A 23,909-nucleotide genomic window follows, 5' to 3' on the forward strand; every position below is an offset into this window, starting at 1 on the left:
GCCAATATTCTTGTATCAAGGAATGCAGTGATTTGATTGGATTGTACACTAGCTAATATAGCCAATCAGAGACCTCAAAAGAAAAGCTGGCTGTGTATTCGCTAAGGTACAATCCAATCAAATGGCTTCATTTACAAACTTCCATGAAACCAGAAAAGTGTCTATTGCAGTCACATTAAAAGATGAAGTTCGTAATAGCTTGACTTAGTGAAGATGGGACCCCCAGACACTATCAACTCCTATTTTCCGGAGGAGAATTAACTGAATATTGTTGTTTAAAAACAGACTAGAATTCTAAACCAATGACTATAGTGAGATTCTTAAGGTGCTCTCACACCATAGCGATCACCAGTTATGAATAGTTGCAAAAATAAGAATCGCTGTACTAAATTTCAGAACTCATGGTTACTTTCAACGTTACTCTCAACCAAATACAACTAGTAATCACTATGGTGTGAGAGCATCTTTCTTGAAGCCAATAAATAAGTAAAACTAGCAAAATATCATGAATCTTCCTTAATATCACAAGAATACTTGAAAAATCAAATCATCCTTTGAACCAATATCATACGTTTTCTGTTAATATTTCAATATAATTCTTGTTTTCTCTATTCAAATTAAGAGGCTAATATCATTGCTAATATAAAAAAAAAAATGCCAAAACAGGCTGATCAACCACTTTAATAAATGTTGATAGTAGACGCTATTATCACAAATACTTTAGACTGAGAACAATTGCAATATCATTAACGGTACCGTAGTACAAGACGATTCATCAAAAAATCAAATTCACTTCAACAACCAGTCACAGAAATTAGGTCCAATGAAAATCTGAAGCAAGGAATGTAAGAAGAAAGCAAAAGATTAAGATATAAAGAATATAAGATATCAATAACAGAATTCAAAACAATATCATTAAACTTATTCACAATTAAGTTTCAACATTCAAAAATTTAATGAGTGAGCTCTTTCTTCATATTTCTAACTTGTGGAGAGGTTGGTCTTGATAGAAGACCAGCTCCATCTAAGTAAGAAAAGACATGGACCACACCAATACAACCAATCCATAACTTGTTCCCCGGTCCTAGAGTCACCAATACAGGATTCCTCAAACTATCCTCCTCAGAAAGGATGTACCTCACGAACTCTCCGCTATGAGACAGAAGATGGATTTTATGGTTGTCTCCATCAGTGACTATGATTCGTCCAAACCTATCACAGCAGATACCCCGTGGGCGGAATGGATGAGAGTTGCTCTGGCCCTCGTACCGTCCAATCAGTTTGAAATCTTTGTTGAAGATCACCACTGCATGACCGTGTTGATCAGACACGCAAATGTTGCCATTGATGTTCACACAAATATATCGTGGTGCTGTGAACAACTTCTTGTCATCCACCTGGAAGCTCTCTACGCGTTGTAAAAGATCCCCTCTTTGGGAAAACTCCAGGAGACAGCTCTTCCATTCGTCATCAATTTTATCCACGGAGCTGCAGCAGACCAGGATGGTGTTTTCAGCAGTTCTGGTCATTCCTCTAGGAGCATAAGGAGTCTCAGCAAAATCAGATTCTTTATAATCTTTCCAAATCTTCAGTTTTCGATCTTTCTTTGACGCAATCAAAAATTCCTCTTGACCAAGGGGAATAATTCTGTATTTTGTGTATTCCCTAAAAGGGTAAGAGTCCACCTCTTTACCATGGCTGAATTTAGACAGATATGAGCCACCAGTATTGATGTAAGACATCCAGGCATCGGATTCAGACACTGGAATAATGCTGTTTTCCAGCAAGCTGATACGATCAAAAGAATAGTCCAGCTTAATCTTTTTGGCTTCAAATCCAATGGTACCGACAAAATTGGTCATGAAGGTCCTATTGTAAGTTCCAGCGTTGAAGATGAACTTCTTTTCGTCGATGCTTTTAGGAGCTGGTAAGTTGTTAACGATATTCTGAATTTCTTTAGTGACTTGAACAATTTTGACATCTTCTCCTAAATATTCCAGAACTGGCTCTGTTGTTCCTATGGATCTCTGAATAAAGTTTCGGTCTTCTCGAATGTCGTTGAGTTGTGGTACCATGCATTGTAATTCTGCCTGGAGCTTTCCTCGGACATAATTGACCGCGCCATCACACAATATATCCACGTACTTTTTCACTTCGTCTCGACGATGGTTGATGCATTCGATCGTATCGTTAGCATGGTTTTTGAAAGCAGCTTCAGCATTTTCAGCCTTGACAACCACTTCGTTCATACATGGCAAATATTGGCGCAAGATTTCCAGGAATTTGGACAGTCTTTCGCGATCACGAGCAGCCACATCAGCGATATCTTCAGTCTTATGATTTTCATGTTTCGCTAATTTGCAGTCGGCGCAAATGGGAATCTGGCAGACGCAGCAGTAGAATTTTAGGATGCTGTCAGTGTGCTTGCTACAGTAGCTTTGCTTCTCGATCTTGCCTTGACATTTGTCCATTAACACCGCGATATGATGTGATCGTGTTGCCACAGCAATTTTATGTTTTTCTTTGTCATCCTCACACAAGTTTTTTGAGCACTCAAAGCAATAACCGACAGCCACTTTTTTGTTCGATTTACAGAAATCACAAGTTAAGTCGCCAGATTCAACATTAATCATTTCTGGAAGAGATTGGGCAAGAATATAATAATTACTGGGCAGTCCTTTGGTGTCTCCATCTGGGACATCCACCACTTTCTGACATTTTGGACAATCGATGGTCTCTGATTCCGGATTCAGCATGTCTTTGACGTAATCTTCCAGACATTCCCGACAGAAAGTATGACAACATGGAAGCTGTTTGGGCTTCTTCATTATTTTCGAACAGAGTCCACAAGTTATTTCGGCTTTAGGTGAGTCTATAAACGGTTGTTCAGCCATTATGAAACTTCGAAACGTACTCTGAAATAAAAAACAAACAAAGTAGTAAGCTTGACTTATACTGCTGAGTGTGATAGGCTTCAGGGTTTCAGGGTTTAGTCGAAGAATTCAACCAACAAGACACCAGACAAAAGAAACTTAGCCCTATTGAGTTTTGATAATAGAATTACTATTATGGTTAACTATGGGTGTGTTCTTAATACATATCTAGATCTATATGAATGAATTGTCATGAATCACTATTCATAATTGTTATTCCATTTCCCTTCTCTATAGTTTGATCATAGTAACGAATTACAATATATAGTGTTAAATACCACAGCAGTAATCTGATTTATTACATATAGGCCTACTATTTTGTGGGCTTTCCAATGCCACTTACATAAAAAAAATTGATCGTTATGTTAGGCCTAATACAGCTTAAGACAACCTAGACTTTGCGATTAAAAATATGTCCTCCATTATAGAATGAAAATAAATGATGTTGAATTCCACAAGGGTATTTTAATTTGTTGCTATACTATTCTTTAAGCTTGGATACTGAAGAAAAGACATTGACACTGACTGACTGACTAACTGACTGACTGACTAACTGACTGACAGTTACTAGTCAATAGACATAGTACATAGTGGCTGTTGCATTTTTTCTCGAGCCTCTAACAGTTAAATTCAAGGAAAAACTGAGTAAAATGAAACAGAAACTTGACTTACCATCAGATAAATAGAAATATAATATCACAAATAAGAAATTCCCTTTTAGATTGACTCAATCTTGTATTATGTCATCAATATTTACGTTTTTAGTCGTGTTTTGATGACGACATATTGTTTTGTGGCCAGATAAAAACGGTATGGGTTATTTTGATTAACCTTCAACGCTTTTTTGTGAATTCTATTGAAATATTTAGAATCCTAATATGAAAATAAGTACTCCAGTCTAAAAGATTCTAGTTTTCATTGTTTTTACCAATAGATTCGACTATTTTTTTTTACATTTTACCCTGTGCCGTTCTGTACGAAGTTTTCTTACACTCTATATTGAATGGATGCAGCTAAACACTATCCTTCGAGGTAGAAATCACTAGAACTGGTCCCTGGAAAAATTAAACGTGGTCTGAAATTTTTAATTATTAAATGGAGTTCTTTCCCTTGGACCGTATTTCGAAACCCCGGAGAGCACTAGCGGCTATACACTGAGGTTAATAGCAGTAAAACTGGTCATAATCGTCTAAAATCTATTTTCTGGGTAAAACAAGCGTTTCAAAAAGAAAAATCTATAGACAGACAATAGAATGATTCATTTGGAAAGGATTTTATCCAGTTTTCACTCTAATTCAGCACTTAAATCAAGTCTAATAGTTATAATGGCATTTCAGGCAATGGTTTTGTTGGAAAGGTGCCCCATGAAAGGTGCTCCATGTCCCAGTTCTCCCTCAAAAAATAAATAAAATAGACAAGGGGCTTACTCTTAAGGGCAAGACAAGTCCCACATCCTCTTCAAAAAATTAATAAAATACACAGATATGCATAAAATATGTTTTATTATGAATAGTTGAATTTCAATAAGAAAGAGTCCAATATGTTTTAATATAAGCTTATTCTTCTCTAAAGTGAAGATATTAAAGTGATATAGCCGTCTAAATATTTACTTTATCACCTGATCAAGCTCAATTTTGGATATCCGTAAAGCTTTACTATTTGCCCTCACTTCCAAAGCAGATATAATATATGTACATAAGAACATTAAAGGAATACTACCTCGTAAAATAAACATAATATGTAGATTTTCAAACAAAAATTATGGATTTATTGGATAATCCAGGCCCCGTATTCTCGAAGCGATTTTAGCGCTAGGATGTCCTGGGTTCTTATCTTCTAATATTGATTCTAGGACATCCTAGCACTAAGATCGAGAATATGGGGCCAGGGGTTTTGTTGTATAATTATGACGCCAGGTAAGTCTAACAGATGAACATAAACTCTTTGGCCAAGTTTGAGAAATTAAATTCTATATCCATTCTAAGAGGTAGTATCTCTTTAACAGCAAAGTCAGTATTTTATCACAAAGTGTTTAAGTAGAATTGTAGGAAGTCTGTTTTGAAAAGGGATACAGATAACTGAAATTGAGCTATATCAAGCTGGTAGGCAAATATTTCGATGACAATATCCCTTCAAGTACTATATATTATTATATACAATATAAACTACTAAATACAACAACCGGGTTCTAAAGCACTAATATAAATTCCACCGGCTAACAATAGTTAGGCTTTAGTTGGACAAAAATACGCTTGCACATCCAGGAATGATCCAAAACTTAACTGGAGCAGTCTACTTTATGTTTTAGGTAGTATAAGTAGTAATATACACAACATCAGTCTTGCGTGTATCCTACGAATTACTACTTATTCTAACTCAAAACACAAAGAGTCCACTTTATTTTCAGGTAGTTTAAGTAGTCATAAACACAATATAAGTCCAGCTTGTATTGATTAATAACTATTTATTCTACCCTAAACAAGAAAATGGGCTGATCCTGTTTAAGAACACCCCTTGCGCTCGCATGTGCAAATATATGGAATATATAATTCTAATATTAATACAAAAAATACTAGGTATTTAAATGCTTAATGCATTCGAAGTAAAATATATCTAGGCCCTATATATCCATAAAATATTAATTCACCTTGCTTAAATGCTCATTAAATATTATTAAACATTTTTAATCAATACTGATATAAAACAACACATATTGCTGTGTTCTCAATTGAAAAAAAAAGATAGCAGCTTCTGCATTTATAGTTTGAAAGAAAATGAATTTAAGAGTAAGGAATTGGGCATAAAATATGAGGAAATTATTAAAAAAGAATCATATGTTCAGTCAATTTGAACATCATTACATAATAAATATGTTCTTAATTGATTTGACAATAGGAATTCAGAAAAATTTCTAAAGTATGAATGATATTGTAGAGTCAGAAATGGGCTTAAAAGATTTAAAAGAATTATGAAAAAAAAGAACATCATTATGTTCACTCAATATAAAATGAACATCATCAGATTATTTATAAAAATGTTCACAACAATTTAAATAAATGGAATTTTCTTTTTGCTTTTTTGGCAAATTTTGACGTTGAAATGGTTGCTTGAATAAGGAATGCATAACATAAATCCAAATACAAATGGTAAAATAAGACAACACGTAAGTTTCAAAGGCAAAATAAAAATATTTTTGGATAAATACTTGCAAGGGTAGGGAAGACTTATTTACATTTTGGCATCAAAAAGTCAGCATTGCCTATAAGTCTTGGAAATGAAAAAAATAACTCATTTGGGACGAAAACAACAAAACAAATTCACAACAAAAGGACTACATATTTGGACAATATAAAAGATATTGGAAGGAGGTTTTCTAGACTTTGTATGTGTATTGGGGACACTTATAGCTTCAATTTGCACCATTCCACATTCATATCTAGTGTCGGTGGTTTCTGTAATTCCATAAAAAATGACCAACACACATACAAATTACATAAGCCTCTTTTGAATACCTTTATTGCACATTCAAAGATATTTTTCAAAACAAACAGTCTACTTGATTTTTAGGTAGAATAAGTGGTCATGGCTGTAATAAGTGTAGAACTTTAATAGTGTCAATTCACTTATTCTCCCCTTGAAAAATAGTAAACTATTCTTGATCAGAAACAACCTTGTACATGCATTCAACAAGCTAGCACAACACTACACAAGCACTAAACTGCACATCTATATGCCATGGATATTAATTGTTCCTGTAACTCTCCAATTTTTTGACAGATGTTATCCAGGTAGAGGCAGAAAAACGATCTTAACATTAGCAGAGTACTCTTCTTTAAAAAGCAAATCAATTATATGTGACCATAAAAATTTTAATTTGAGACGTGTTCTTTTGATAGCTATTTTGATAGATGTTATCCGGATGTAGTCAGAGAAACAATTTTGCTCTTCAAACAAGCTGACTTTAATTTTGACGATAGTTCATAGAGTCATACAGACTGCAAAAAATATCCATGACATATACGCACATATTTGGACACAAACTTGAGCAAAAATAAAACATAAAAGATAAATAGATATCTATAAAGCAACATAGAAAAAAAATAACAAAAAAGCTGAATACAACAAAAACAATTTGTTGTAAATTTTTAATATTAACTGTCACAAAATTATCAATATGATCAAAATTTTAATGAAAATATTTGTAAGATTTTTTGATTAAAAATGATAACGAAATTGCATTTGTTACATTTTGAAATACAGTACTACTAAACGAAGAAGTCAAAATGAAAGAAGATTCTATATTTGACTAGATAGACAGTATACACCTTGTATGAACTTGTATATTGTGATAAGGGATACGCTTGGAATAGGAATTTATATTGTTTGCGATATGGAATGAAAATAGACAGAAAAGAAAGAAGTGTACCATTTTTACAAGGTTCTCGAGAACCCTTTCTACCAGCTGGTCCAAAACCTTCAAGACTCTTCAAGGATTACAATAAACTTTCCTAGAAGACTTTAATGAATACATTTGTATAAGAGTCACATTTAACCGGTATCAAAAAATCACCAAGATATCAGTACAACTTGTCATCTATGATCTGTTCAAATTCTTCTATAAATCATTGACCCAATACCATTTCAATGTATGAACAGTGTTGAACAGAGCATTATTGGTTGAATATTTAAATGACCTAGAACACATCTTACATAACAATTTTGTCAGATCATAGATCGCTTGTATATCAACCCACAGAAAACACAAAATGAAGCATCTAGATCCAAGTTCTGTTTTACAGAAAATAAAAGTTTTTTTTATAAATTTCCATCGAAAATTGTTACACATTTCATTGAGTTTGGGTTGTGAACATGTGACCCCAGTTGTAGAGTGACATCAGGTGAAAGAAAACATGATTGTGATATGGAATGATATGATGAAAATATATTCAAAAACTTAACAAAGTATACAAAATTTCATAAAGAGAAAATATTCGCCTCAATATAGCTTGCAGCTGTTAAATGCATCAGCTGTTAAATTAAGAATTAAACCACTATATCTTTAAAGTTCTATCAGCTGTTAAAACTAAGAATTAGTAAACTATATGCCTTTAGGTTCTATCAGCTGGTAAAACTAAATAAACCACTCAATGCCAGTAAGTTCCATCAGCTCGTGAAACTAAGAATTAGTAAACTATATGCCTTTAGGTTCTATCGGCTGGTAAAATTAAATAAACCACTCAATGCCTATAAGTTCCATCAGCTGGTAAAACTAAGAATCAGTAAAGTTTCTCTCCACTTAAAAGAGAAAATGTCTCCTTTTTCAGACTTTTTAAACCTAAAAAAATCTTTCCACTTTTAGACCTTTATAATAAAATTACCTACATTGCACACTGTATGGCATTGCCAAGCCAACCTTCATTAGCAGAGTCTGGCAACACATAGCACCCAAATACACTCATTTTATTTGTCCCCATAACTATAAAAATACTAGCTTTTGCTTGGTTTTTTTTTTTGGGTGAAAAAATTTTCACAATCACATTTGCAATACTTGTTTTATGGCATTAAATGCTATCCATAAAATTGTCATCAAAAGTTTGTATGTTTGGCATTTTCGGCTGTCCACATATTAGAAAAGGACATGCTATCCAGACTGTTGAGGAAGGAATCATTGTCTAAGGAAATCATTTCATCTGGATAATCCTGTCAAAAATAAAAATAAAAATTTCAGTAAAGAATATCTTGATCAGCCTTTCTGTTGTGGGCTCTGATTGGCTGTATTTGCTGGTGTACAATCCAATCAAATCACTACATTCCATGATACAAGAATGGTGGCTATTGCAGTTAAGGTATAAGTATACAGTTCGTAATAGCTTGACATTGTGAAGATGGGATTAAAAAGAGAAAATAATTTACAAAAGCAAGTGTTAGGTAAGGCTCCGACACCTTTGATAAATCAAGAATACCTACCCTTGGCAGATCTATATGACCATTAATATAACTCAGTGTCACATTATCTTCCCAATAAGTAGACAGGTCAGCCTTGGACCCTGACAATCTTTGTTTCTTTTTAGCACAGCACACTCCGATTATAACGGCTAAAAAATTGAAAAAAAAAAATAATGAACAAGGCTAGCATATGAAAACTGTCGCTGTAAAAAATACACAGGTAGTATGTAATCTATTTGACTGTGTTTGGAATCAGAGACTATGATTGGCTGTAATCACTGCAAGTACTTTTGCTAGAAAAAAGAAAGGTGGCTAATGCAGTCAAGGTATTAGTCACAGTTCGTAATAGCTTGACATTGTGAAGATAACTGACTTACCAAGTATTAAAACGAAAGCAGCAGATCCACATGCAATTCCAATAATTTCTTGAGTTGTTAACCTTCGATCATTAACGCCTGTATATTCCTTACAGTCTGTGATATTATCTATATCACTGCAAGACACATTGGCGCCATCCACTACAAGCGCTGATGTTGGCGTTATGTTAGGAGTCACTGTATTTTTGACACTTGTCTTTGGTATGGGCGACGTTGAACTGGAGAGATTCGCAGTGGATTGAAGATTCTCACTCACAGAAGTTGCAGAGATGGAATGAGATGCAGAGGGAATGACAGAGGTTGTAAAATAAGCAGAGATGGTCGATTGAAAATCTGGCGTTTTTGAAAGAGGAATGGTAGTTGTTGATTGGATGGTTGTCATTGATGATGCAATTTGATTGGTTGATAAGGTTTCTCCTAGAACCAACAGAATTGAAGAAAGTATACAGATTGCTACGTCCTTTGCATCTGAAAAACAAAAAAAATATTACGCAATGAAAATGCTCATGAAATCATAAAATAAAAAATCATGACTATTATAAAAAGTAAAATAAATAATAAGCAAATAAAATGAAACATGAAAAAAAAAGACTTACTTTTACACCTCAAGGCTTCCATTGTACATTAGATTTCTTCATAGGATTAAAAACCCACTACATTGTGATAAGATTGCCCTAAAACAAAAGATCAAAATATCTGATAAAATTAACAACCTCAAATATACATGTAACCTACTTAGTATTCTATCCTAAGGTTATAGTTTGTCAATTCAAATTTTACCATGATCGTAAATTGTCATGCTTTCCTGACCATGAATATATATTAACAGATCAACTGACAGAGGGACATGGCCTGACAAATAGAAAAATGTCTAATTATGTAACATAGTTTAAACTAACAATGTAAATGGTTTAACATGACATCTTATTTGGAGTCAGAAAGAACTTGAAATGAGTTCTAGTCTTTTCAAACCCTGCCCTAAGTAAAAGTGTCAGCTAGATTTGGAAGGAATTAGCCTACGATGCTCCAATGGCAAAGTTAATTTTTCAAATAGAATGAAACAGGCTACCCAACAAATTGAAGGGCTTCTAAATCTCATATATTTTAAGCATCATATTACCATTTCAGTCCAGTTCATGATTTGTGTGTTTACTAAAGACAAGGAAGCCATAAATTTTTACTTTGAAGGAGCTGTCACCTGTCAAAAATTGTACGATGAGTCATAAGATGGGGGTCGCAGGAATTTCAGGAAAAGGAAACAAAAAAGAAACCATTAGAGCTTGGCTCCATTTCATAAAATCAATGTTGAAATAAAAAGCCAAATCAAAAGAGGATATCTTACCTGAATGCTGAACTCATTTTTAAATATCTAAATCCACTCTGTATGATTTATAATGTAATTCTTTCAAAATGTAAACAAAGTCATTTATTTTTAACGGCCATCTTTGCTTAGAGTTCAAGGTCATCGAAATGAATTCGGCAAAAATGATGCACCCTTTCTTAATTTTATTCAAAAAAAGAAAAATGTCCATTCTTTATACTTTTATATGAGGCTTAAAGCATTTAGAAAATTTTTTGAACAAAATAATGAGTTTTTAAACTTATTTTTCTCTATCAAAAATGCTGTGCATCACAGATATTAAAATACGTAGCTCTGTGTGAACAAATCGTTAAACGTCTTGTTATTCGAGTCATCCACAACTTTGGCCTTTAATTTTTTAAAATTTCAGCAACTTCGAGATGAATTGAAAATTGTTCTATTTAAATTGAATAGAAAACTTAATAAAAATTTCAAATCTGTCCCAAATCAGCATCTCAAAACACAGAGAATTCAATAGTCTCAATTTACCAGCCTTTTTGAGTAGTGAGCAAACCAAGGCTCCCGTATCTTGCGAATCAAGTTTACGTAAAGCTAGGAAGGTCGTGTCTGTTACAAAACACAAAAACAGACAGATCCTTCATTTATGCCAAGATGGCCAGCTTGAAACGGATAAATCCACTGATTTTAGCAAATCTAGGTAACATTTTGTGAGATATTTGAAGCAGAAAGTAATTTGCTCGGCTTGGAGACCCCTGTCACAAGTTAAACGTCAGTCAAAAGAGTGCATTTGACTTAAAATATTTCTGTTTGTTGTTTACAATTTACTGCCAATCATTGCAAACAAAATATGTTGTAGGCCTATCCTAATATTAATACTAATTCATCCATTAGGGTGGCACCCAAGAGCCTAAGAGAGATACAGGGAATGGGAGATACAGAGGGAAGAGCACCTTAGCCCTTGGGCTTGTGCTCTGAAAATTCTAAAAGCTACCCTAAACATCTTGAAACATTTGATTTCTCTTGACTCTTAGATAACAATTCAACGATTTCCTTGCAGGGAAATGCTCAAGATCTGTTACACCTTTGACAGTAGCTGTCAGAAACACTTCAACTGAGGCCAAGCCAGAAAAGGTAAGCTTATTATGGGTAGGCTACTGAGCTTATTAGAAAAACTACAGACTTTGACTGGAATTTTATTGGTTTAACTTGAAGAAATAGAATAAGTGTCCCTGATATGCGTTGGATAGATTATTTTTATGTCTTTTAAATCAGAACATATTATTTTTGCAGACAAAGTATGGGCCAATGAAAGATGAAGATAGAATGTTTTTAAATCTTTTTGGAAGACATGATTGGAGATTGAAAGGTTCCATGGCATTGGTAAGATATTCTTTGTTGTTTGGCTTGACATAGGTCACCAAAAGTTCATCTCCAAGCATACGTGATCCTTTGATGGAAATCGAAAAAGAGCAGACACATTTTGGTAAGTTCAAACTATATTTTTCACTGTCTTTCGTTTTATTTAATTTTCACGCTTTATGTTTCTAGGGTAACTGGTATAAAACCAAAGAGATCTTATTAAAAGGTCCAGAATGGATTTTAAAAGAGATCTCTGCTTCTGGTTTGAGGGGTCGAGGTGGAGCTGGCTTCCCTACTGGAATGAAATGGGGATTCATGAACAAACCCTCAGATGGAAGGTAGGTTTAATGAATAATTGATATCTGGCTCTCCTGCAATTCAACAAAAATCCACAGCTTTGGACACAAAGTATATTATGAAAATTTGCTAAAGATAGCAGAAATAGAGACCTATCACTTGGAATGCAACCTGCAATACAATATCATGAGTTTTGTTTATCCAGACCTCCAATGATTATACTCTCTGTTTTCCAGACCTAAGTATCTGGTAGTGAATGCCGATGAAGGGGAACCTGGTACCTGTAAGGACAGGGAAATTATGAGACATGACCCACATATGTTGGTGGAAGGTTGTTTGGTGGCTGGTCGAGCTATGGGAGCTAGAGCAGGTAAGGTTTGATCTTTATTTGAGGCCAAATGTGGAGGACTTCCAGCCTCAAGCCCCCATCCCATTTTAAAGTTTATTCTTTGGTCTTTAGACTTGTCCAACAATAAAGCCTGACAGTATCTCTAAATTCTAAATTGTATTTTCAGCTTATATTTACATCAGAGGAGAGTTTTACAATGAAGCGTCCAATCTACAGATAGCTATAAATGAGGTAACTATGCTTCTTAAATTCTTCTTTGAGCCTGGTAGCATTTCAACCCTGTTTCCTCTTTCAGTGATGCTGGTCTAAGACAGAGGGGCCAGAGCTAATGACAAGCAGCAATGAAAATCTCACGTCCCCAAGTTCTTGCTAAATTTGATGAGTATTCTGTATTTTTCAGGCCTATAAAGCTGGTTTTATTGGTAACAATGCTTGTGGATCTGGGTACGATTTCGACGTGTATGTTCATCGAGGAGCTGGGGCTTACATCTGTGGAGAAGAGACGGTAAGGACTGCTTTAACTTACAGATATTTCACCTTAGTCTAAACCTTGTAATAAGATAATATTGGGCTAACCTTGGGCTAACCATGGACCTTTGAATTCTTGTGTTCAGCTTTTTTACTTTGTATTTCAGGCCCTGATTGAATCCCTAGAAGGTAAACAAGGAAAACCCAGACTCAAACCACCATTCCCTGCTGATGTTGGTGTATTTGGTTGCCCAACAACAGTTGCTAATGTAGAAACAGTAGCTGTAGCACCAGTAAGTTTGTATATTTGTTTCCAGTGACCGGTTAAGACATAAGAGACAAGTAAGGAACTTACTGAACATGTGTGAGAAATCAACAAGAACAATATTCTCCAGTATGTAGACTAACTATAGTGTAGAATCATTAACAAGTCTCCTTTTCTTTTTAGGGAATCTGTCGAAGAGGAGGTGAATGGTTTGCTTCGTTCGGTAGAGAAAGAAACAGGGGAAACAAGGTAGATTAACTAAGCTTAAATATAAAGACCATGGTGAATGGGGCACTTTCTGGTATCTTTTACTTTTTTTGTAGTACCCCTAAAGCACGAGGTACTAGCAGCACATCATAATTAATCCATGCTTTGTGACCTCAGTCAGTGCTTTCTGGAATCTGTATACTCATTACACATGAATTGAGCTCTTTATGGCTGCAATCAAGTGTCCATTTTGACCAAATACTGGCGCTTCCTTTTTCAGTTGTTCAATATCTCAGGACAAGTAAACAATCCAACCACAGTAGAAGAAGAGATGTCCATCCCATTGAAAGAACTGATAGAGCGCCATGCTGGTGGTGTGATTGGTGGGTGGGACAATCTCCTGTGTGTCATACCAGGGGGTTCATCTACTCCTATCATACCTAGAAGGTAAGTCTCTTGCTGGTGATGAACCTCAAGATCTAAGCTTGGTTCACTTTCCAGTGTATCTTTGTTAGTGAGGCCTTCTGGAGGGGCTGAGATGAAACGAGCATCAGTAGGTACAAGTCCGTTGTTGTTGCTGATCTTTGAGAACTAGGCTTGGTTTACATCCCACAATTGAGGCCAACCAGTGCAGCTGACATGGAGAAAACATCCAAAACTAAGAATTGTTGCCATTGTATTTCAGCGTCTGTGATGATGTTCTCATGGATTTCGATGCTTTGATCCAAGCTCAGACAGGTCTTGGTACAGCTGCCATCATTGTCATGAATAAACAATCAGATGTCATCCGATGTATAGCCAGATTGATTGACTTCTATAAGCATGAATCATGTGGCCAGGTTGGTATAGACTCCTCCCATTTAGCTTTAAGCTCCTCCCATGGAATAGATGCTCTGTCGGTATAACCACTAACTCCTCCCTCTTGTGTCAGAAGATGATGGAGATGCCACTGTTCATGTGTATTCCCTTCTCCCCAGGTTTAAGAGGGTAACTTTGGAAATGTTTTCTTTACAGTGTACCCCATGTCGAGAGGGATGTGGCTGGATGAAGAAGGTTATGGACAGATTCGTGACTGGTGATGCTGAAGAAAGAGAAATTGATATGTTGTATGAATTGACGAAGCAGATTGAGGGACACACCATCTGTGCTCTGGGAGATGGTGCAGCATGGCCTGTTCAGGTAGGTTGGATTTTGAATGAAGACTTCTGAAAAATGTAGGGCTGGTGGTGGAAGAAGCCAATTCTTTTACAAGGATAACAACTTGATTCATGAAGATCCTTTTTACCAGTTTATATGTAGTCAAACCTCTTGGGTAATAATTTTACAAGGATAACAACTAAGTTCCTCAAGTATCCTGTCAACCAGCTGGTCCTTGGCCAGACCTCTTAGCTTTGTAACCTCATCTCCTTTTGTTTCTCCATTTCAGGGCTTGATCAGACATTTTAGACCAGTTATTGTCGAAAGAATGAAACAATTCGAACAGAGCCAAGCCAGAACTGCTAAAATGTGAACCTTGAATTTGGAAATGGATAACACCAACACTGAAAAGAAAAACTGAACTTTCAATTGTTATTTATTTAGTGTTTTGTATATAAAGTGAATTAATGACTCTTATGCATTATAATAAGTTCACCTCGCCCAGTGCATTTGTGACTTGAATTAGGCCATTTTTAAGTTCTCATTGCATTAGAAACTCAATTGCATTTTGGAACATTAAAACAGTTTTAAAGCCAGTTCGAGGCTGTGTTGGGTGATAAATTTAACAGTTGAAAAATCGAGTGTAGAAAATGATAACTAAAATTGTTAAAATTCAAATCGCCTTTTTTTTTTCCATTCCTCTTTGAACATTCCTAAATCTGGAAGTGTTAATGGACAGATTGTCTAGCATGGATGCACAAGAAGCAAATGAAATGGAGGGTGCCTCCTACTTTTCTGCACCTTATGGGCTAATGAAGACCTGCAACGCCATGCAGGGAGCAAAATTTGCACGGACAAAGGCAATAGCTTGCTCTTTTTTCCGTCTATCTTTACTGGCCTGAACAATGCTAGATGAACGAGGGCCACGATTATCTGTTTACACATATCTTCAGGGGAACATAAAAACAAGCTTCTTAGTTTGATTAATGGGTATATTTACATGTTATAAACTTAAAAATTTACATTATAAACTACATTATTAATGGAGGACAAAATTTACATAAAACAAAAAATTGATGGAAAATTAGTTGCATGATGATGATGGGGTCTTTCATGGATACACTTTTCATATTTAGGTGGCTAAGCCATTGGGAATCTAAGTGGTACTTTCAATTTTCTCCAACAAACTCCATAATCGTCTAACACAGGCTCTTATCCAAACTTGCTCGGGACCATTTCCCTTTTTCAGCTTTCACATCCTAAGAGCAATCATTTAACCCTAATCACATCCCCAAATAATGGACATTGAAAACATCAAATATAAATTCATCTTGTACAACAGTTGGCCACACAGCCGACACCCCAGTCCCAGTAGGGAACCAGGGCTCCTGATAAAACATCACACCCCATATTGACCACACCCTCATGACCATTCATTTGATCATTCCATACCAAGCTTACCACAATCCAAAGCTTACCACAATCCAAAGGATCATTGTCCTATCTTTAGCTGTCACATGATTTTAATTTCATATCACATGACAGTCATGTGACTTGATGGGCTATGTACAATGTGATAAAATCAGCACTATGATTGGTTAAAATATGTCGGTGTCATCAGGAGCATCTAGGTCTCGGTACTCAATGATGGCGCGTGGATCAGATCTGCGACTGCAATAAAAAAAAATTCCGAACATTTCAAACTTAAAATGTTCAAAAAAAAAAAAAAACTAGACATCATCATTTGTTGCCAAGATTTTCACGCCTTTTTTGTTTTGAATGAAAATTACCTGGTCTCGATGATGGAGCTCATCTCATGCTGTTGAATGTTGCCACATTCTCACCAGAACAGCTCTACAATATCTGGCATGAGTGTTCTGTTCTGTGGAAGAGTTTCTAATTACGAAAGAGAGTTCCTCAAGATTCCTCAAGATTCAAGTTCAGCCATGCTTTATTCCAAAAGGCCTACCGTGAAAGTTACGCTAGCGCTCTGCAACAGATTCAGCTTTACAGAAAAACTGCTGAGGATTGCCGAATGGCTTTATTCATCTCTACCAGGCAATCTCACTTCCTGTCACATGACAGCAAGGGCAAGCAACTCTCTAACTCTGACTAGAACTAATCCAAACCACATCATGACAGTACATGCAAGCACTTGTTGGCGTTATGTTATCAGTAGGTTTACCTGAAGTTATAATTAGTACCTGTATGGTCTACTATTATTAGAGTAGCTTCCTCCACTTCTTCTGAAGTTATCGCCCCGGTTCTGATACCCTCCATCACGTCCACCAGAGTTACCATAGCCACCAGAGTTATAGTGAGGTCCACCACCTGAAAGAAATTTAAATTCAATCGTGGAGTATTACACCCTACTTGGCCAATCCTTTAGCTGAACCTCATTAGGCTAATGAAAAGGATTCTTTTATCTAACTTTCCGAACCTCATTGGACTAATGAAATTGAGTTTTATATAGACTTTAGAATGATGGCATCTTGCTTACCACTTGCTCCAACATACATGACCGATCTGGATTGTAACACCATGCAGTGTGCAATGAGAGAAATATCAACCTACCTCCATACATATTGTGTTGTCTTTGATTGAATCCACCACCTCCCATCATGCCATGTTGGTTGTTATGGTAACCAGAGCCTTGGTCACCACGGTTACTGCTTGGCTTATTACCAGGATGTTCTGGAAGCTGGGGTCTTTTAGGATCCAGTAAGTAATTATTGAAGAATGAAACCTAGAAGATGGAACGACAAAATTTGGTGCTGGATTTTGTTTTATAGAATTTATATGGCTCAAATTTGGACAGCTAGCGATCATTAATTCGGAGGCTATGATTGGCTGTATTCAGTAGTGTACATTCCAATCAAATGGCTGCATTTTTTGTACCTTAGTTAGGCTCTGAACTGTGGTCAAAATACTGCACGTTGATGGACTTTGATTCTAAATTTGAGGATTTGACTTACCTCTTGTTTCACCTCTTCAACTTTCTCATTGTGTTTGGTCAAAATATGTTTACGGATAAATTCTGGACCTTTAAACTTCTTGCCACTCAGTGGACATAGCCATTTATCTTTGGATTGTTCTTGACAATTGGCCAGAATGAACTTCTCCACTTCAGTATAGTTTAGTTAAGGAAAACAAAAACGATCCGAACCGCAAAACAAAACATGCAATCCAAACCCACTGTAAAATCATTGATAATGAACATCTCACATGAGGAAGTATATCAATCATAAGTGATAAAGATTAGAGAAAGGATATGCATTAGGATCTTTCTTTCCAAGATTGACAGCTTCATCATCATCAACTTTAGTCTTCATCTTCGCCAAGTAGTTGATTTTAGATTCAAAATGGCTGATCCACTCAGTTACTGGAATTAAATGAAATGAAATGGAGTTTTACATCCTCCTTATCGGCACCTGATTGAGCTAATCAGAACAGGCAACGCCATGCAGTGTGCAATAACTTTACAGCATCGTTAGCCTACTCCTTTCAATTCCCAACCGTCGCAGAGGCACACAAGGCCTTGGTTTATTTTCCCTAGCGTTAGACTTGTTGCTTTTATAAAAAGAAATTCCTGCGACCTACCATCTTGGTCTGTACATTTGCCAACTGGTATAGACAATCTTCCATGCATGATTCCACAGCGGTGAGGCATCTCATCTTCATTTGGGTACTCGTTGGCGCTGTAGAAATCTATAGAATGAACTATTCTCAGATATAGAATCATCTTATCCAGCGCCTACAATATCAGAAATTAACCAAATTAGATTAACAATAACAAAAACCTAAATTTGCCAATACACAGAGTACTAGGTAGGTTCCCAAGCTGAAAATGTGGCATCAGGTTTTCCAGACGGTTTCAATGAAACCAATCATGAGCAATCAAAAAGCAGTGCAAGACTTACCTTAATCAAAGTTTCATCTTTCTCGATCTGAATTTCAGGGTTGGCTTCTTTTGGTCCATCATCTTGATTCTGGCCTGAAAAGATGTTGTTACTATTATGATCATCAGGGGCAATAACTCAGTCCTGGAGAATTGTCTTTAGCATCCTTACCAAGGATGCTGTTTATTCACATGTACAATAAGTATAAATTTGAGGGTGGCTGTAGCTGGTCTATTACGGCAACCTGTATCTTTACACAATGTCATTTTCAGAAAAAAAATACTTACCCAACAGTTCTTCCTCTTCAAATGAACCTTCCTCTACCAGGTAATCTGTGATGTTTTTTAACACAGGGTTCTTGGACAACATCAAGTTCGTTTCAACCTGAAACACAAATAAATGATTTTTTTCAACCCTGGACCGTCAGGTTAGCAAGAGAGCGTCTATCTCACTGCACCACTGGGGCTCCCCAAATACACTAAAATCCTCTAAGCATATCTCTTACTCTTACCTCTTTTTCATCGTCCTTTTTCTCTATATTAGAGTCCTGCCATAGTCCCCATTTAAAATCAAGGTTCTGGATAATCCGAGCTGCAGTCTGGATGTCCTTTCTAACCACTGGTTTGTGATTGGTCAATACAGTTACAGGACGCACTCGTTGTTTGAGGTCACGGTTTAAAGTGGCACCCAACTCACAATCCCGGAGCTGAAAGTAACATTTCAAAAAATTAGTATACAACACGCCACTCTGCACATAGGTTTGTCAACTTTGTCAACCTTTGTTCTGTTTTCTATTAGCTTTTATTTTAAATACAGCCACATAATTTGGGGTCTAATGACAGCTCCTTTGCAAGTTTGTCAAATTAACCTTTTGACCTAACTAGATGACGTCTGCTTTAACAAATCATATTTCTACAGCTCTGGAGTTTTATGAATGATAATGTGTCTTACCCGAATGTTGCTCAAGTTGTAACAGATATCTTTGATGTTAACTCCAGATTCAAATGTCACCCAGCCTCTTCGGAAAAACCTTCTTTCTGGTTGTGGATCCTGTAAAGCTACCCTCATAAAGCCTGGATACCGCTTGCACATCTGAAATAAATCAATTGTTGGTCATTTGTTTTTTACAGAGTAGTAATACAGAAATTATTTCAGTCAAAAAATCCAAAATGGCAGCCCCCATAATGTTGCTAAGGAATACTCACTGCCTCTATTTCCTGTTTAGTGATAGTTGGTGCAAGATTACGTAAGAATATAGACTGTGTTTTATGAAGACATCGTGGTTTGGGTTCTTCATCTTCCACTTTCTTGTCCTCTTCCTGGACCTCTGCTTTCGTGTCGACTTCTTTTTCTTCACCTAGAACATTGAAGATCAGAAAATAATTATGGTTCAACTTGATGTCTTATTTGAACGGCTGAAATATATCGATAAATAGATCAACAAGTGAGTAGGTACCTTCATTCTTTTCTTCCTTGTTGTCACCATTAGATTCTGGAGGAACAGGAGATTTGACAGGTTCAACTTCAGCAGCTTTAGCTGGTTCTTCTTCACTGACTCCAGGTGGTGCTGGTTCTGACTCGGAATCAGACCCAGAGATAGAGTCCGACTCGCTGCCACTCTGGTAACTATAGTCTGGTTTGTCTCGATGTCGCTTACTTCTTTTCTTTTTGCGCTCTTCAGCCTACAAATGAAAGGAGGTGTAAAAGGTTTTATTTCTTGATTGAACCCCTTGCAGTGCTCAATGAGTAAACTTTCAAAAACTTTCAAGTTTGTATAGTAGACCCAATATTAACGGATTAGTTAAGGACGAGCAAAATTTAATCTTCCATACCTTTTGCTGTTTTGCCATTTCTTCTTGTTGCTTGGAAAATTCTTGAGCCTTTTTCTGAAGTTCTTCTTGCTCTGGGGTGATGTCAATTTTCATAGGCTACAAAAACAGAGCGAAATTTGAAAAAGTGATCCACCGTCCATTAAGTTTGGTATTTTGTTAAGATAACATTCGTCAGTTCTTCCAACCTCAGATTGAAAAAGATCATCTACTCACCTCTTCTTTTGACTCTTCTGTTTTCTTTTCAGGGCTACAAGAAAAAAAATAAATTGGAGTTTTAAACACAAGAGATGCAGATTACAGTATAAACACATCAAAATAAGAGTTTTAAGGTGAGTCAAATGAATGGAGTTTTACACCCAACAGTTCCGCTCCTTGATAAAATTAGAGCTAGCAAAGATCCACCAGATGTCTTTTAATAAATTTACATACCTGGATTTTTCAACCACTGTTTCCGAGTTGTTTCGACTTCGATTTCCGGCTTTATCATCCATCTGATCCAGGACAGTCAAATCAAAATCAGTTCCACCCTCCATCTTGATCACGGCTGAAAATATATCACAGACATTGATGTATATCTACTGGAGTTTTACATCCAAATTTCTGCTTCAGAAATACTATTTGGTACATAAGGGATGAGAGACGACACCATTCCGACTTTCAGAAGCACTGGAACGGGCATTAGAATTGAAAATGAATGAAAACATACCTGCATCTAAAAGTTTGACAATTTCATCTCCTCTGTCTATTTCCAGCACGATGGGAGAGACACGTCCAGCATCTAGAAGCTCGACAAAAACTTTCAGACGTCTTTCCAGGGCGGCCTTCAATTCACCTTTACGTTTACCACTCTCTTCAGGGTGATATTTCAATTTAAACCTATAGATTGACAAGGAAGAGAGGAAAAGAAAACATGGTGTTAAAAACGATTCTTGGAATGATTTTCAGAAGTGTGGGAGCAGCCATTTTGGGAGCTCTGCAGCAAATAAATAATAAGGCAGATTGGAATGAGTTTCGACATTGCTCAAAATTTTGAAAAATAGAATAAAAAAAGTTTGAAATTTTGATAATTCAAAAACAATTTTGAAAAAATTAAGATGATATGAGAAAGGGCACAAAAATGGGGGCAACTAAGAGCTAAAGACCAATAGAGAAGCACAAAAGATGGTGACCATTTCCCATAATTTCAGATACACTTTTTACCTGGTTTCTGGTTCTAAAATCCTCACCTATTTTAAGCATATTTTCATCCAATTTCCAAGAAGTGATTCACGCGCAGAGCCCTAACTAGAACAGACCTAACACTTTATGAATGAAACACACTGCATTGTGCGCAGTGACCTAACAAAGAGAGAAGTCTCGCAGTAAATAAATCCTGGCTGCTCATTGGTTGGTTCTGCTGAAAATCTATCCTGATTGGATAAAAATATTATTTTAAGCATTGCAAAAAAAAAAGCATATATAATATGTCATTTCAAACAATTTCGTTTTGTACCAATTCCATCTCATAAATTGTTTTTTTTTTCTCAGAAAAATAGTTTCATTCATTGTTTCAAATAGTTGAAATTGTGAAGAATGACAAATTTTGCAATATTTCTTTAAATATTGACACATTGATAAATCAAATTAAATTCATAATGCACAATAAAAAATTAACTTGCAAAAATGCAAGCCCAAACACTTCCCTTTCTGAATCCAACCCCAAAATTTGTATGTACAAATTTATCAAGTACACCCCTTCTCAATTAAATGTATCATAAACACCTCCCCTCAACTCCCCACCCAAAACAATGTTCACCCTTTCTTACCCCAAATATCATTTACACCCCCTTTCTCACCCAAATATATCATATTACCCCTTCCCCACCCCAAACATATCATGTACACTCCTTCACGCTTAAAAATATCCTGCATGCAAATTCCTTAAAAGTCTTTGAAACTTACCATTCCTCTTCTTTGTGTGCCAGGAAAAATTCACTGATCTGTTGGCGCTTATACTCTATTTTATATTCATTGTATTTCTTACTAGCAGCGTGATCATCTATATTATCATCTTGTGTCGTTAAAAATTGTTTAAACGTCATCATGGCTGGCTGAGTAGGAAAATCATCCCTGAAGTTCAAATGATTTAGCACCATTATAATTGTTAAACAAATGTCTGTGGTTCCTGCAATTCTACTAAAACTAAGTGTTAGATGACATCACTATCCCAAAATATTTTATTATATAGGACCCAGAACTTAAACGTCTGTTTTACTGACCTGTTCTGATTACCATATCCATGATGTCCTCCCATCTCTCCAGGACTGGGACCCCCTCCACTCCAGTGACTCTGGTGTGGGGCCGGACCATTATAAGGGGTTTCATATGATGGGTAGTCGTCCCTGTTATAACGTAAAGAAATAAAAAATCTGGTTACAAATGGTCGAAGAATAATCTAAAAAAAAAATCTAGCATAGCCAATGATAAAATGATGGATCTTAATGAAACCTAGTTTGCAAGGTAGCTTCATGATCTGAAAAGAAAAAGAAACCTAACTTTGTGAATGATCTTTTAGTTTAACGAATAACATTTGAAAGGGACCCTTTTTTTTATCGTTCGGTCTGGTTTTGTACTGCTGGGTAATGCTGTACAGTGTGCGATGAGGAAAACTGAATTGCCAACATAAGCTTACTCTATTCATTAACCTTAACATTACCATCACAACATTGACTTCTAAATGGATTTCAAATTTCAAAAAGATAAGAAAAAATACCAATCTCTTCGCATGCGTTTGGCATGAGGGGGACTCATGTCATTTCTCTGGGGAGAAAACCTGTCTCTACGCCTAGAATCATAGTCTCTGTAACCACTATCATTTCTGTCTCTGCTGCGACTGTTCCAACTACTGTCTCTTGATCTACCAGTCGGGCGTCGACTGAAATAGAAAACTCTTGGACTGAAAAGGGTAATTTCATGGCGCATATGATGCTTTTAACAGTTGGTCCTCTTCCATTTCAGCTACATTAATACTTAATATAGCTATGGCCTAAATGATAGAACTGAGGTTTGGTCCACTTACGAATCTAGTCTGCCTATGTAATTATTGACTCTGTACATAGTCTGGGGTTGAAGTAGGGAATGAACATGTTGAGCACGCAGCCATGCATCATAGTTCTTAACTGGCTTATTGATAACTCACCTATCATGGTCCCATGAGTCTCTACGCCTGTCATCTCTTCTGTCATAATCATTTCTCTCTCTTCTAAATTTATCTCGCTGAGTTTTACGTCTGTTATCATAGTCATCATCACTGTCTGCCATCTTTAAAAGTCACAAATCCTGAAAACAAATCATTGGCATGGAGTTTTTAAGGTGTTCACATCGAAAGTTACTAACTTGATTCAAGAAAACAATGGAATCTGTATTTGGCTATAAGACCTGTTCACATCTGCTGTAGCAAATTTGGCTAGTGACCCATGTCATCATTATAAATTTTGCTCTTCTACATTTAGGGAATGTATTAATGATAGCCTACACTTC

General features: G+C 36.1%; 5 protein-coding genes across 5 annotated transcripts; 1 reads left to right on the forward strand and 4 right to left on the reverse strand.

Annotated features, from left to right (window-relative positions):
- Positions 1-1,100: 1,100 nt before the first annotated feature.
- Positions 1,101-1,454, reverse strand: LOTGIDRAFT_88081 (hypothetical protein; the record flags this gene model as incomplete). Its single annotated transcript, XM_009055428.1, has 1 exon — positions 1,101-1,454. A coding segment is annotated over one exon (354 nt), but the record flags the coding sequence as incomplete, so codon positions are not given.
- Positions 1,455-2,330: 876 nt separating this feature from the next.
- Positions 2,331-2,894, reverse strand: LOTGIDRAFT_144541 (hypothetical protein; the record flags this gene model as incomplete). Its single annotated transcript, XM_009055436.1, has 1 exon — positions 2,331-2,894. A coding segment is annotated over one exon (564 nt), but the record flags the coding sequence as incomplete, so codon positions are not given.
- A 5,625-nt stretch (positions 2,895-8,519) lies between these two features.
- LOTGIDRAFT_239413 (hypothetical protein) lies at positions 8,520-10,652 on the reverse strand (the record flags this gene model as incomplete). Its single annotated transcript, XM_009055437.1, has 5 exons — positions 10,599-10,652; positions 9,853-9,930; positions 9,257-9,724; positions 8,901-9,028; positions 8,520-8,633 (listed from the first exon to the last, which is right to left on the reverse strand). The coding sequence occupies exons 2-5, from the start codon at positions 9,872-9,874 to the stop codon at positions 8,520-8,522; spliced, it is 732 nt and encodes a 243-aa protein (XP_009053685.1). The 5' UTR covers positions 9,875-9,930; positions 10,599-10,652.
- A 1,230-nt stretch (positions 10,653-11,882) lies between these two features.
- On the forward strand, positions 11,883-15,032 carry LOTGIDRAFT_175100 (hypothetical protein; the record flags this gene model as incomplete). Its single annotated transcript, XM_009055438.1, has 11 exons — positions 11,883-11,957; positions 12,126-12,274; positions 12,470-12,603; positions 12,749-12,813; positions 12,983-13,087; positions 13,218-13,343; positions 13,499-13,564; positions 13,803-13,969; positions 14,208-14,361; positions 14,537-14,701; positions 14,949-15,032. 11 exons carry the CDS (start codon positions 11,883-11,885, stop codon positions 15,030-15,032), a joined length of 1,290 nt encoding a protein of 429 aa, XP_009053686.1.
- Positions 15,033-16,257: 1,225 nt separating this feature from the next.
- LOTGIDRAFT_180663 (hypothetical protein) lies at positions 16,258-23,690 on the reverse strand (the record flags this gene model as incomplete). The annotated part of the gene is made up of 21 exons (XM_009055439.1): positions 16,258-16,330; positions 16,864-16,990; positions 17,160-17,161; positions 17,242-17,405; positions 17,635-17,778; positions 17,962-18,041; positions 18,260-18,413; positions 18,580-18,653; positions 18,846-18,942; positions 19,070-19,264; positions 19,510-19,650; positions 19,764-19,915; positions 20,015-20,050; positions 20,111-20,240; positions 20,604-20,637; positions 20,820-20,934; positions 21,097-21,266; positions 22,332-22,480; positions 22,621-22,771; positions 23,143-23,304; positions 23,569-23,690. The coding sequence occupies 21 exons, from the start codon at positions 23,688-23,690 to the stop codon at positions 16,258-16,260; spliced, it is 2,472 nt and encodes an 823-aa protein (XP_009053687.1).
- Positions 23,691-23,909: the final 219 nt, after the last annotated feature.

This window comes from Lottia gigantea (genome assembly GCF_000327385.1).
Source record: "Lottia gigantea unplaced genomic scaffold LOTGIsca_240, whole genome shotgun sequence".
NCBI classification, from domain to species: Eukaryota; Metazoa; Mollusca; class Gastropoda; family Lottiidae; genus Lottia; species Lottia gigantea.